The sequence below is a fragment of the Pelodiscus sinensis genome, chromosome 21 (genome assembly GCF_049634645.1).
Source record: "Pelodiscus sinensis isolate JC-2024 chromosome 21, ASM4963464v1, whole genome shotgun sequence".
Taxonomy (NCBI): Eukaryota; Metazoa; Chordata; order Testudines; family Trionychidae; genus Pelodiscus; species Pelodiscus sinensis.
Genome location: NC_134731.1, coordinates 7,632,954 through 7,646,355, shown reverse-complemented (window position 1 = coordinate 7,646,355; position 13,402 = coordinate 7,632,954). Strand labels below are relative to the sequence as shown.

At 45.6% G+C, this 13,402-nt stretch overlaps 1 protein-coding gene across 5 annotated transcripts in view; it reads left to right on the top strand.

Annotated features, from left to right (window-relative positions):
* The window catches only part of MYO19 (myosin XIX), a 48,815-nt gene that overhangs the window by 34,396 nt on the left and 1,017 nt on the right, over positions 1-13,402 (top strand). For all 5 annotated transcript variants that reach the window (XM_075904748.1, XM_075904745.1, XM_075904746.1 and 2 more), the window contains 10 exons: positions 798-911; positions 1,335-1,511; positions 2,471-2,617; positions 3,188-3,295; positions 5,425-5,495; positions 9,163-9,269; positions 10,223-10,392; positions 11,166-11,295; positions 12,251-12,336; positions 13,038-13,340. In XM_075904748.1, coding sequence (XP_075760863.1) covers positions 798-911; positions 1,335-1,511; positions 2,471-2,617; positions 3,188-3,295; positions 5,425-5,495; positions 9,163-9,269; positions 10,223-10,392; positions 11,166-11,295; positions 12,251-12,336; positions 13,038-13,340 — 1,413 coding nt within the window. The remainder of the gene's footprint in view (positions 1-797; positions 912-1,334; positions 1,512-2,470; positions 2,618-3,187; positions 3,296-5,424; positions 5,496-9,162; positions 9,270-10,222; positions 10,393-11,165; positions 11,296-12,250; positions 12,337-13,037; positions 13,341-13,402) is intronic.

Below are 13,402 nucleotides of genomic sequence, written 5' to 3'. Positions count from 1 at the left end.
CTAAGCAAGTTTGACTTGTGAGAAAATATAAATAAAAATGAGAACTCATTTTGCTTTATCACTTGTCAGTTTGTTCTGTAACAATGCTGAACTCTGCAGCACAGTTACAGTGCTTTAATCAATTACATTGATTTGTTATTAGCAATATGGTAATTTTCCCTTTCCTTTTGGATGCAATTTAGTTTTCATCACAATGCTTTTAGGGGCTGTGTGTTGAGCTCTTGCTTACTTAGGGCTAAATTCTGCCCTACTTAGGGCTAAATTCTGCCCTAAAGATGATCATATGGGAAGCTCTGTCCCTTTAAGGGAAATTCAGGCCAGGTTTATACTAGACCCAGAAGGCCTAGTCTTCACTGTGGGAGGTTGAGGTGAGCAAATGCTGGCACCAACCACAGGTGCCTTCAGCGTTTGATGTAGTGGGTCTTTACGAGACCCACCAAATCAAATGCCCAAAGATCAATCTCCAATGTGACAAGTGAAGACGTGGCCTCATATGAGCATCTGGGTCACACTTTGGCTTTAACCTTGTGTGATCATACTGCAAAGCATCTTTACAGTTTTGTGAAGAACTACACAGTTCCCACCTATGCACTGTGGGGATCTAGTGCTACTTAGCCAAAGATTTTAGACCTCTTAGGCAAGAAGAAACTTCCAAAGATTGGTAGTTCAGAAAATGACAACTCTCCTACAAGTGATGTTTCAGGATATGATCTGACCTGTTCTTTAAAAGCTCAAATGAAACCTTACGTCGAGTGAAAAAAGCCCTCAGTGAATATTCCACATTTCTTTTGTGTTAGGAAGACTATGCAGCAGAAGGTCTAGAATGGTCTTTCATAAACTACCAAGATAACCAGAGCTGTCTAGATCTGATAGAAGGAAGCCCTGTCAGTATCTTTTCTTTGCTGAATGAGGTGAGTTTAAGAGTTGAACTGCTAACGCTATCTGGCCTGCTTTTCTTCCTTTCCTCGACTGTCTCCTGAAACGACCAAAGAAAACAAGTTGAATAGCATGTGTACAATGTTTGCATGAAACTTGCCAGCTGTTTCCATAACCCTGTAGGGCTGCTTTTTTCCCCAGATCCCTTGTCCAGTCTCTCAAGGTATCATGTATAAGAAGCACTTCATTGATGTCAAACATGGTTATCCATATGACTAAGTCACTTTTTCAGAGTACTTTAACATGAAAGGACTTGGAATACCAAATGCAACACAGACAAGTAAAACGCCGTAAGGGCGACGTGTAATAACATCTGAAAGGGTTTATGCGCTAGATGAGGAAAGTTTGCCTATTTCAAATAAGGTATGGTGCAATTCTACCTTGTTCTCATTACACAGGAGTGTCGTCTGAACAGGTCCTCTAACGCCAGCCAATTCCAAACCCGAATTGAGAATGCTTTGTCTCCTAACCAGTGTATAAGCCGGGATAAGTTTAGCAAGAAGCCTAACTTTGTTGTTTCCCATTATGCTGGCAAAGTCTGTTACCAAGTGGAAGGTATGGTGGAGAAAAACAAGGTAGGTATTAAAAATAAACTATAAAATAAGCACATGACTTAGGGAAGAATTTACCCTAAAAACCTCAAAATAGTCTAAGTGCTGTCGACACAGTGCATGCATCCACTAGTACATGACTGTTTTGGCTGTGTGGATTGGGTTGATGATCTCAGTCCAGTTTCTAGTGTATAATCACCAGCATACTGTTGCAGCCTTTGTTTGCGGGTTCAGAGGCCCAAGGATTAAGGGAGCCATGCAGAATCAGTGACCATTTGCCTCTAAAGATGTTCTCTCCTGGGCATGGTTATATTACTGGGGCATTTGCATTGCTGAGAGGACTTTAGTCTCCTGAACTGTCAATGTTACATTTAATATAAATATTAAATTCAGACTTTAAACTTGCAAGTCGTCAGGGAAACAGCAGCACGGACTTAACCTTTGGCCGTTTACGAATATCACATGGCAACTTAACATGCGGTGTCTTTTTGCACCCTGCCTCCCAGGAAGTTAATGAGGTGACCTGTGAACTTTGGAATCTGTTACATTCTGCCATTTCTGGTCCAGCAAGTCCCTTTTGCAAGGAATTTTAAGAAATGGGATCATGTGAGGCAGTGACTATCCTCTTATTAAGCACAGAAAAGTGTTCTCAGGTCCATGAGGAAGGCCTGCCATTAACTGGCCCTAGAACAGCTTAGTGTTGTGCCTTCCCGCTATGAGCAAATGATAGTAAGAAACTATTTTTACTAACTATGGTAGTAGTCTGCCTGCAGCATTTCCTTCTGTTTGTGAATTCATATTAATTACATGAGATCAGATCTGCAAAGGTCTCTAAACTATTGCTTTTGTTTAGTAATAGCCTTGGGATGCAGCTTATTTACTAACCTAATTGACTCCAAACATGATGACTATTTAGTTTTAAGGGTGCTTTACCTATCCAAGGAACTCCACCAAATCCTAGTGACATGTCTTTACCTATGTAGGATCCAGTTCCACTGGAGTTACTCCAGCTTCTGAAGAATTCCCAAGACTGCTTGCTTCAGAAGTTCTTTCCCATGACAGAAAAGAGCCAGAATGATACCAAAACCCAGAACAGAACGACAGTTGTTACAGTGGTCTCCAAGTTCAAGGTTTGTCCTGTTTGAGTGTCTGCCAGTTAAATACTATATTCTTCTGCCTGATTTCTGCTGCTGTCCTTAAGTAACTTTGATGATACCCTGTGCCGAATAACGTTGGATGCACTGGTATAAAACTAAAAAAAACCCCACACCGATCAGTAAGAGCCTCTGAGTTAAAACAAGTAAAAGTTGGAGTCTGTATTTTCTTTGTGCCTTTTTAACTCATGTATTTTGTCCATATGCCAAACCAATTCCTCCCTCTTAGGACTCGCTATAACTCTAGGCATAGAGCAATCAATTCAGCACACTTACAAACACTGAATTACCCACAGAATAAAATAGTGCCAAAGGCAGTGTTTCAATGGAACATCGATAATTTGTTCTAGCGGCCCTGAAAAAGCATAAGCAGCACAGCTGCTCTGAAATTAAGCAGGTCTGCTCTTAGACAGCTGCAAAAAATGCCAGGAATAAATATCAGGGTTTTTTAAAAAACAGAAGTATTGATTAGCCAAACTGCTCGGGAAAAGCAAAAGGGCCTCAATATGGTACGGTCATTACTGATTGCTCTGTTTGTTTCTATAGGGTTCACTTGAAAGTCTGATGCAGATCTTACATAGCACTGCACCTCATTACATCAGATGCATCAAGCCTAATGCGGATTGCAAAGCGATGACTTTTAAAAAAGAAGAGGTAATGCTACCAAGATGTCCATATCTTTCCATTGCATATTAAGCTTTGCATCGGGCCCTGTGTATCAATTGTTAAACACTGTTCTTAGCAAATATATTTAAAGTTTCATTTAAGACAAGGGGATTTACCAGAGGTATGGTAGATGATGTTTTCCAAACTAGGGTGGATGTTCATTGAGGATCTCTTTACTGCAACTTCATTGATAAATACCATGTGTATGAAATGTTAGTTTCTCTTAAAAGATGCTGTTCAGTGCAAGTTTGGATTTAGTGGTTTGCGGGGCTTGAATCTCACTAAAGCTAGCTCTGAGTCAAGACACCTCTGAACAGCACAGTCTGTATATTTCATAATATACACACACCTTTTATTAATGCTCTGCCTACTCCTAGCTTCCTTTCAGGCTACATCGACACTACGAGTTTTGCCAGAAGAAGCAATGCAAATGAAGCGTGGATTAACATTTTCTCATGCTTCATTTGCATAATTCCGATCCATTTTTGCACTAGGGGGTTTTAGCGCAAAAACAAGCAGTGTGGACATTTCGTTTTTGCACAAGATTGGTATAAGCAAAAACCCCCTCACGCAAAAATAGATCGGAAGAGGTTATGCAAATGAAGTGTGAGAAAATGCTAATCTGTGCTTCATTTGCATTGTCTCTTCCAGCAAAACTCGTAGTATAGACGTAGCCACGAGAGTGTCTCACCTCAGATGAAAACAGTTGACATCAGGGTTCTCTCTAAGGCGTGCGCCTGCACGGCACGCACCAAGAATGAGGCCCGCCCACCTCCTCAGCAGAGCCATGCAGTGGCTATGTGACGACGCGTTGGGGTCCCCCGCCTCCTGCACCCCCGAAATGGCACGAACAGACTCCACCAGCCGGTAGAACAGAGGGAGTTTATTGCCTCTCCAGGATACAGCATAGCACAGATGTCACCAGCTTACAGGACAGGCCTAGGATGCCTCAGCCCCCCTTGATATGGGGGGAGGGGTCTCGACTTCTAAACCCCCCAGCCTGTTGCTGAGGCTGCTTCCTCCTTGCTCCCAGATCGAAAACTAACTCTCTTCCAGCCCTGCCCCCCAGCCAGGGGCGGCATTCCACCTTCGTTTCTCCCCATGGAGGGTAGCTGGTCAGACAGGTTTGGAGCCCCCTTTGCATAACGACTCACCCTTTTCCCTGCTGGGTCTTGCTGCAGACAGCAGAGGTCGCCACAGCCCTAGCAAGGTACCCCCACTTATAGCCTGTGACGTAGCTGTTCTGGGGCGGGGCCATATGGCAGGCGGCTGTCCTGCTCCAAGAGGAGCAGGGCAGCCACCACAAGGTCCTGGCCCTAGCTTCAACCATTCCCCAGGGTTGGCTGCGGGCCACGTGGTGAGCGGTGGCTGTTCTGGTGGCCAGGGGCTGTAGCCGTGTCGAGTTGCGGGTGGCCAGCAATGGGAGCTCCGGCGGCCCCGGCTGGAGCCGTGTTGCGGGCGGCAGCGGTGGCAGCCCCGGCGGGGGCCAGATCTGCATCACAAGCGGCGGCTCCTCCGGTGGCCGGGCTACGTGGCGGGGGCACTGTTCCGGTGGCCGAGCCCATGGTGGAGAAACTGGGAAGCAGACAGCACAGCAGCATCCTTGGCAGAATAGAGATGTTTTCAAGTTTCCTTATGCAATAGTACAGTGTTTCTCAACCGGTGGTACAAGTAACCTTAAGGGGTCCTCGAGAGAAGTCTGGGGGGGTACGTCAACACAACTGAAATTTGGAGGGGGTGGAAATCAGACCCCTAGTGAAACTGAACCTCAAGACTTTCAGCAAAGTGTCTGAGATAGGACGGTTGTGTCTTTGAAATACTGCTAGTTAGCTGTAACGTATGATTTACTTTCACACACACACACAAACTCCTCCTATTGTACTTAGGCTAACCTCCTCCTGCAGTAAGTATGAGACAAGCTCCATAACTTTGCTGTTTTCCAAAGAATCAACCGATGGAGAGCTTAAGCAGGCTCTTGGAACTATTTGAGTAGAAAGACTCAAGTCTTTTGAAAAACTTCAGAATGGTTATCAAAAGCAGTTTGCATTGATAGAAACCCTGGCAAACCTTAATTGCAGCACCCAAATAGAATTAAAGTGTTTGAATTCATGCTATAGGTTCTCAATCAGCTGGAAGCATGTGGCATAGTAGAAACTATCAGCATCAGTGCAGCTGGATTTCCTATTCGGTAAGTCCTAACGGATGTTATGTTACTCACATTTATTTGGTCTTCAAAATCTATCTCCTTAGACTTCATGAGTCACATTTGTCTAGTGCAACTCTACTGGCTTCCACAAAGTTCATCCCTCTAGATACTTATATTAAAATACTAGCTGGAGTTAGCCAGCATTGCTCGGGAAACCGGAGGAACAAAATGTAGAAAAACTGTAGTCCATTATCTTTTTTTGAATGATAGAAAAGTTGCACTGATTTCTATAAGGCTTAAAATATACAGTGAGCCCTCGCTACTTCGCGGTTCGACCATCGCGGATTCACGACTTCGCGGACTTTTTTCAAAGCCTCGGGGGAAGCCGGCGGGGGGGCATCCCAGGCGCGCCTGGGATGCCCCCCCGCCGGCTTCCCCCGAGGCTTTGAAAGCCGCGGAGGGGCTCCGGCGGGGGAGCAGCCCAGGCGCGCCTGGGATGCCCCCCCGCCGGCTTCCCCCGAGGCTTTGAAAGCCGCGGAGGGGCTCCGGCGGGGGAGCAGCCCAGGCGCGCCTGGGATGCCCCCCCGCCGGCTTCCCCCGAGGCTTTGAAAGCCGCGGAGGGGCTCCCCCGCCGGAGCCCCTCCGCGGCTTTCAAAGCCTACTTCGCGGATTTTCAGCTATCGCGGTCGGGTTTGGAACCTATCTACCGCGATAAACGAGGGTTCACTGTAGGTCCAGAGGAGGGGGTGCGACCCCGAGTGGAGGGGAGGTTACACGTGGGAGGGGCACCCCAGTTCGCGCCCAGGGTTGCAGGTGCCACAGGGGGCAGGGCGGGTGCCTAAGCCATTGTCCGCATGGGGGTCGGGGCACTGTGTGCTGGGGGGGGGGGGAAGAGGGTCGCTTATGTAACCTCGTGGGTGGGAGGGAGCGAGTCCTGGACAGCACTGGGGGCCGCAGGTGGCGGTCACAGGACCTAGGGCAGCCCCTGCAGCACAGCATGGCAGGTTACTTTTGATTTTTACAGCTTGAGCTCGGGCCCGATCAGATCCAAAAGTACCTTAAAACATTCTGGATGAAAGGTTATCCCATGCAAAGTTTGGTTGCAGTAGCTCTTATAGTGTCCAATTTATTAGCGCACAAACTTACAAACATTCTCCTTTATATATTAGATTTAATTAAATACCTGTTACTGTAGAGACTGGGTGGGTAGATACGCTCTTATCTGAGTAGCCAAATGTAAATTGGCAGGAAACCAATATATTCTGCTTGATGGCTTATTTAGGCAAATACACCTCAGTGAAGAATTTCAAAACAGTGAAGGGAATTTAGATGTATATTCTGCTTACTTAAACGTAAGATTCCGAGATCCCCCTACCTTCCTTTCCAAATCTCCATTCTGAAGCGTATCATCCCTATGACCAATAAATATGGGTATAAGATTGTCACTTAAACTCTTAAATGTCTATTTCTCCACCTCCCTCTCAGTATAACAGTTCCTTATGCTGGCACTAGATTAGGTCAGCCCTTGCACATGACAATTTTGAAATCTGCCAAGGGCACAGACAAGATTCACTGAGGCTAGGCCTACACTGAAGGGGAAGGTCGAATCAAGATAGGCAACTCAAGCTCTTAGAATTACCAACCTGGAGTTGTGGTGAAGAGTCCTGTGGCACCTTATAGACTAACTGAAGTGTTGGAGCATAAGCTTTCGTGGGCAAAGACTCACTTCGTCAGATGCATGTATCTGCATCATGTATCTGCATCTGACACAGTGGGTCTTTGCCCACGAAAGCTTATGCTCCAACACTTCAGTTAGTCTATAAGGTGCCACAGGACTCCTCGCCGCTTTTGCAGATTCAGACTAACACGGCGACCCCTCTGATACTCGACTACCTGGAGTTGACATACTTGGATTGGAGTTTCCCCACCGTCCTCTCAGCAAGAGGCTGATGGGAGCAAATGCTCTCATCGGCTTCCTTTACTCCTCAGAGGAGCAGGATTACCGGCTGCCAACAGGGGCGCCCTCTGAATTCACCTTAGCGGGTCTTAACCAAACCTCCTAAACCAGTGGTTCTCACACTTTTTGGGCTCTGGAGCCCTTTACAGGCGTAAAAACGTATGCGGAGCCCCAACAGTCCACTGATTGTTCGCATTGTACCGATCGATGTTTCCAGTTAGTCAGCCTCGCGAGGTGTCTCGCGGAGCCCTGGGGCTCGGTGGAGCACAGTTTGAGAAACACTGTCCTAAACCAAACTCTGGAAGATGGATAGCAGCAGCAATCATCTTCCCCAGAGTGAAGACATGGCCTTAGTTATTCTAGTCTTAGTAAGGAATTTTGTATTCTGAGACTGAGATGAGGAGAGCCAACCAGGGGTTTAGTAACACGGTTCTCACTAATTTTAGTTAGCTAAAGTCTAAATCCCCTAACTTTGGGTAGAGACTTTTGAAAACCAGCTATATATTGGAAAAAAGTTTAAAAAAACCAAACCAGTGCTGGTTCTGAATTTTTCCTGTTGAAATAGTGGGACTTTAAACCCTCTGTGCTATTCTTTGGCAGGGCTGTCCAAGATTTAAAACCGCAGAATAGCTTTGTGAAGCAGTAAGTCTCAATGGGCAGCGACTGCGTATCTCCAGTGGTAGAACTCTGTGGCTACGTCTACACTGGCATGAATTTCCGAAAATGCTTTTAACGGAAAAGTTTTCCGTTAAAAGCATTTTCGGAAAAGCGCGTCTAGATTGGCAGGATGCTTTTCCGCAAAAGCACTTTTTGCGAAAAAGTGTCCGTGGCCAATCTAGACGCGCTTTTCCGCAAAAAAGCCCCAATCGCCATTTTCGCGATCGGGGCTTTTTTGCGGAAAACAGTACTGTGCGGTCTACATTGGCCCTTTTCGGCAAAAGTCTTTCGGAAAAATACTTTTGCCTGAACGGGAGCAGCATAGTTTTTCCAGAAAAGCACTGATGATTTTACATGAGATCGTCAGTGCTTTTCCGGAAATTCAAGTGGCCAGTGTAGACAGCTGGCAAGTTTTTCCGGAAAAGCAGATGATTTTCTGGAAAAACTTGCCAGTCTAGACACAGCCCATGAGTTTAACCAGCCATAACGAGCAACAGTTTGTTCAGCCAGGGCATGGAATGTCTGCTGTTGTATGGAAGAATCCCCAAAACGAAAACTAAGTCTGTATCTGTGGGCAGTGAAACCTTGCTCATCCCTCCCTGTAGCAAGCCAACCAAAAATGTCTTTGCCTCCCTCAAAGATTTAAAACTAGAAGCTGCAGTGAGCTCTAAATTACGAATGATAGTTGTTTATTGAATATACAACAACTAGGGGCTGCCCCCCCGCTAGCTCGGCTCACCAGCCCGAGAGTGTGAGAACGTCAGTCTATCACCTGCCAGGAAAAACTTTTTTATATATGGAGAGAATAAATTCACTAGGGTATTTTTGAAGTATTTCCAACTAAAAGTCAATGAACACAACAGTTTTGCAGATCATGAAAAATGCATTAATCAGTGCTAAACTCATGATTGCATGCTTGAAATGAGTTTGTTTTACTGGGCATTAGTGACATGGCTGTGACATCACTGCAACCAATTGGAGTTTTGAACATCAAATTCTAAAGCCTTTCATAACCACTAAAAAGTAATTTGTAAGCATTTGAGCCCATACAGTAAATAGTTCTCATGTAGGATTGATTTTCATTTTGGCCATCAGGATCTCCTTCCAAAGTTTTATTGAGCGTTACAGAGTATTGGGAAAACCACGTACATCTACCTCAGTGTCAGATGAAAATGTTTTCTCTTCGGCTGAGATCAAAAGAGGTAGGTTTCATTGTAGCACTCGGAATTTCTTGATATTGCATAAATTAAATACAGCACCTGTATTTTCATATATTCTGTTCTGGGAAATTTCTCACTTTTTGAACTTTCACAGTATTTTTACTCTCTGCTCGATGTTAATTTCCATACAATCTGGCATTTAAAGGTAGGCTTTTAAAACTTTAAATAAAATTACTTCCAAGTTAAACCTTTCATCTTTGTGCAAATGACTATGGTCTGTGTTCTCCTCTGGGGTAGAATAAGATTTTCAGATTCTCTCTTTTTCTTTCATTAATATATTTTGCATTGATAAGAATACTAACATTAGTTCAGTGTTTTGTTTGTTTACATTCCTTTTTCTGTTCTTGTATCTGTCGCCAACTACACAACTGGCCTCTAGCTTTACTGGATTTTGCTGCTGCTACTTATACTGCTTCTTCTACCTTTTGCAAACGCTTCTCTGTGCAAGTCTGTATTTAAAAGCAACGGTCGTGGATGCGTTTTAAAAAGTAATCCTACTCATAAGGTAATACGTCTACTATGAATTCCTGAAAGACGGGCTATTTAAAAGAGGGTATTAAGAGAGCCAATGGAAAGTATCTGTCACATGTAGTATCCTAACCCATTTTAAACTTAATCTAGTCAAGTTTGGAAAAGGAAGCCCCAATAAGCTAGGAAATGTTGGTAGTTTGAGCCAGTTAGAACAGCTGACACCATCTACAGGTTGGATCTTCTTGGCCCAGCACCCTCAGGATTAGGGATGTTAGTGAATAGTTGTGTAAACAATTAACTGACAAGCCTGGTCTGATCAGTTAATCCTAATGACTACAGGTACCCCCTGCCTGCCCTTGCTGCCTCTGATACAGAGGCACCAGGAGCTGGTGTCCATGAGACTGTTTCCCAGATTTTAATGAGACGCTTCACTTTCCCTCCCTTCAGCATCTTGTATTTTGCAGGTTTGGCTCCAACAGCCGACAAAGATGAAGCGTTACGCTTTGTCATCCAGGATATTCTTCAGAAAGTGACAGTGGGACACAGTGCTGTTTCCCTGAAGCAAACCGAGACCAAACTAAACAAACTATCAATGTACTGTGGAAAAACCAAAGTCTTTTTGACTAACTCCATGGTAAGCATGTTACATCCCTCTCTTGGAAGGGCAAAGAGGTGTTTCTGCAGTACAGGGCAAATCCCAATTCCACGACAGACACAACGGCTGACTTCAGTGGAACGAGAATTTTGGCACTCTGTTCGCTTTATTGGGGAAAAAACCCCACCCTTTTACACTTTGGTGCATTGTGAAAACAATCCAATAGGAGTAGAAAGGTTTCAAACACATCTCCATTGAGTAAGGGACAGAGCCATGAGGCATGGACCATGGTGCCTGCTTCCCTGCCAACACATTTGCTATAGCTGCTCACAGGTGTACAGAAGAGGATTCAGTTTCAGGCTAATAAAATTTGTCCACGTGTCAAATTCCTGTCCAAAGTGTGTGCTTAACATACACATGCATGTCACTGTCCTTTTACATGCTTTGCTGAATCTGACATGAGCTAATTAAGCAGACCACTTGACATAAGTTACTTGTAATTGGCTTTGATAGGTGTCTGTTTGCTAGGCATTTCCCCACCCCAGGTCTCGTCCCTCTCCGCAGACAATTTAGCATGGTTTTTTTTTTTCTTAGCTTTTGAAAGTAGGATCTACAGTACTAGAAACTGAAATGGTCTCATCTCCCTGCATAGATTACCCCACCATTGTTTTGGCTTTCTAAAATGTGCTCATTCAAAATACTAAAGGATCCCTGTTATAAATGAACGAACAATTAGGCCAATCGTAACTTTTGTCCAAATACGTATGAATGAATATGCAGACTACTAACTGCAAGATTTTCCCTTGACGCAGCTAGAACAACTTGAAGCTAGAAGAGCGGCAGTATTATCTGAGAGTGCGTTTTGCATTCAGTGTTGCTGGAGAAGATTTAAGCAGAGGAAGCTATCAAAGCAGAGCTGGTCTGCTACCATCATCCAAGCCGGTAGGTGAAATCCGATATGGGCGCAGTTGTTGTTTTTGAAGTCACATCTCCCGCCAGATTGGCTAGTCAGATTATCAAAGTTTGGTACCATAACTGAACATTGGCACAAAGTTTACAATTGGGAAATGTGTACTAGGGATGTGAAGGACTAGTCGCTTCCCCCTCTTCCTGCCCCTATCAGAAGGAGGCACCAATGGGGGGTGGGGGAAAGAAGGGAGTACTTTAAAGTGGCAGTGCTGCTTGGAGCCTGGAGCTAGACCCTGGGCTCCATGTGACACTGCCGCTTTAAAACATTATGCAGCACGGTGCCAGCTGGGGTGTCCCCAGGCTTCACATGGCATTTCAAAGCGGCAGTGCAGTGCTGAATGGAGCCTGGGATCAGCTGGGGACTCCCCTGCTGACCTGGGCTCCGTGCTGTGCTGCTGCTTTGAAACGCTGTGAGGAGCCTGACACTGGGCTCCCTGCAGTGTTTCAAAGCGGCAGTGTCACACGGAGCCCAGGGTCAGCTAAGTCCCCAGCTGATCCCAGGCTCCCTGCGGCAGCCTTAGGGTTGCTGCTACACTTCAACACGGAAGCGCCCTATCTTTTTAATAATTAATTTAATGGCGATTGCCTATCTCCTAGAACTGGAAGGGACCTTGAAAGGTCAGAGTCCAGTCCCCTGCCTTTACAGCAGGACCAAGTGCCATCCCTACCAAATTTTTGCCCCAAAAATGGCCTCTGCAAGGATTGAACTCACAACCTGGGGTTTAGCAGGCCAATGCTCAAACCACTGAGCTATCCCTTCCCCCCCCAATTGACTTATCGATACATTGTGCATCAACTATTCGATTAGTCAGTTGGTCGCTACTTAAAGTCAGTAGTATGCATTAGGGATGTTGTTCAGGTGAGTGCTTTGAGAGCCCCTACAATTTCTAATTCCTTTATTTTGACTGGGTTTTGGTTAAATCTTCAGGTGTTCGTGCTTGGTTGGCAAAAAAACATTTCCAAAGAATGCGGCGGGCTGCTACTCTGATAAAGCATGCCTGGAGGAAATGGCAAGTAAGTACCATACTAACTGCCTTGAGTCGGTTGCATTCCCTGCTTCTTTTTATGTGTTGAAAAATAGTCTCCTCCTTCAAGGAGTTATAAAGAACACTTCAAAGCACGATGCTGACATTGACTTTATCCCTTCCTTTGTTCTCGTTCCCCGTGAAGAAAGAGGAGTAAAGAAAACAGCTCTGGCGTCTCCTTTCCTGTGACCAGAGTTAGTTTCCTCAAGCTAAGGGAGCGGGGAAAGGCAAGAATTCAGGGACCAGTCCTACTGTTAGTCCCCTCTGAGGGTTTAGTTAGTTAACTGGTTAAACATTAAGTTTAACCAGTTAATTGATTGAATGGGAAAGGGCCCCTATGTCATGGGAGGCAGCAGTCCTGTGCAGAGCTAGAGGCAGCAACACTCCCCTGGCCTCCCAGGCTGTCGCTTCCGGCCCCACCTGGACGGGAGCAGGGAGAGCTGTTCCCATGTTCACTAGTACCCAGTAGGCACTTACTGCTTAAGAGTTACAGGATCAACTCCTCAGTTGCTTTTCAGCTTCACTTAGAGGGGGTCATTGTTTTAACCAGCCATACACTTGTTGAACTCTGCGGAAGGTCCTGTTTGTTCAATTGCCCACATTGGTTTTGGAAGATTCTAGTAACGTAGAGGCCTGGGAAGCTACGTCTGCCCCTTTCAGTCTCTCAGGAAGATTGTCTCTTTCCCTAAGGCAAGAATGGCTGCGCTCGCAGCAAAGGAGCTGGATTACACAGAAGAAAACCTCCATTCCTGCATCCTGGGAGCTACCATTTCCTTGTCACCTCGTCCGCTTGAAAAGATGTGGCCTCTAAGTGCAATCATCCAGTTCTGGCCACTTGGACTAGTTCTATCTACTGCCCCCTTGGCAGTGGGTGGGTTTCGAAGAGACCTGTCCCGTCTGGCATGCTTGAAAATACCTCACCGGACCAATGGGTACACCGTGAAGAGCACTCTGTTCAGCTGCGGTGTCACCTCCATTAGAGCACTCCCACAGGTAACGCACCAAGCGCTGACACCGCTTCCAAGTCAGCAGCATGGCTGACACAATGACAGAGC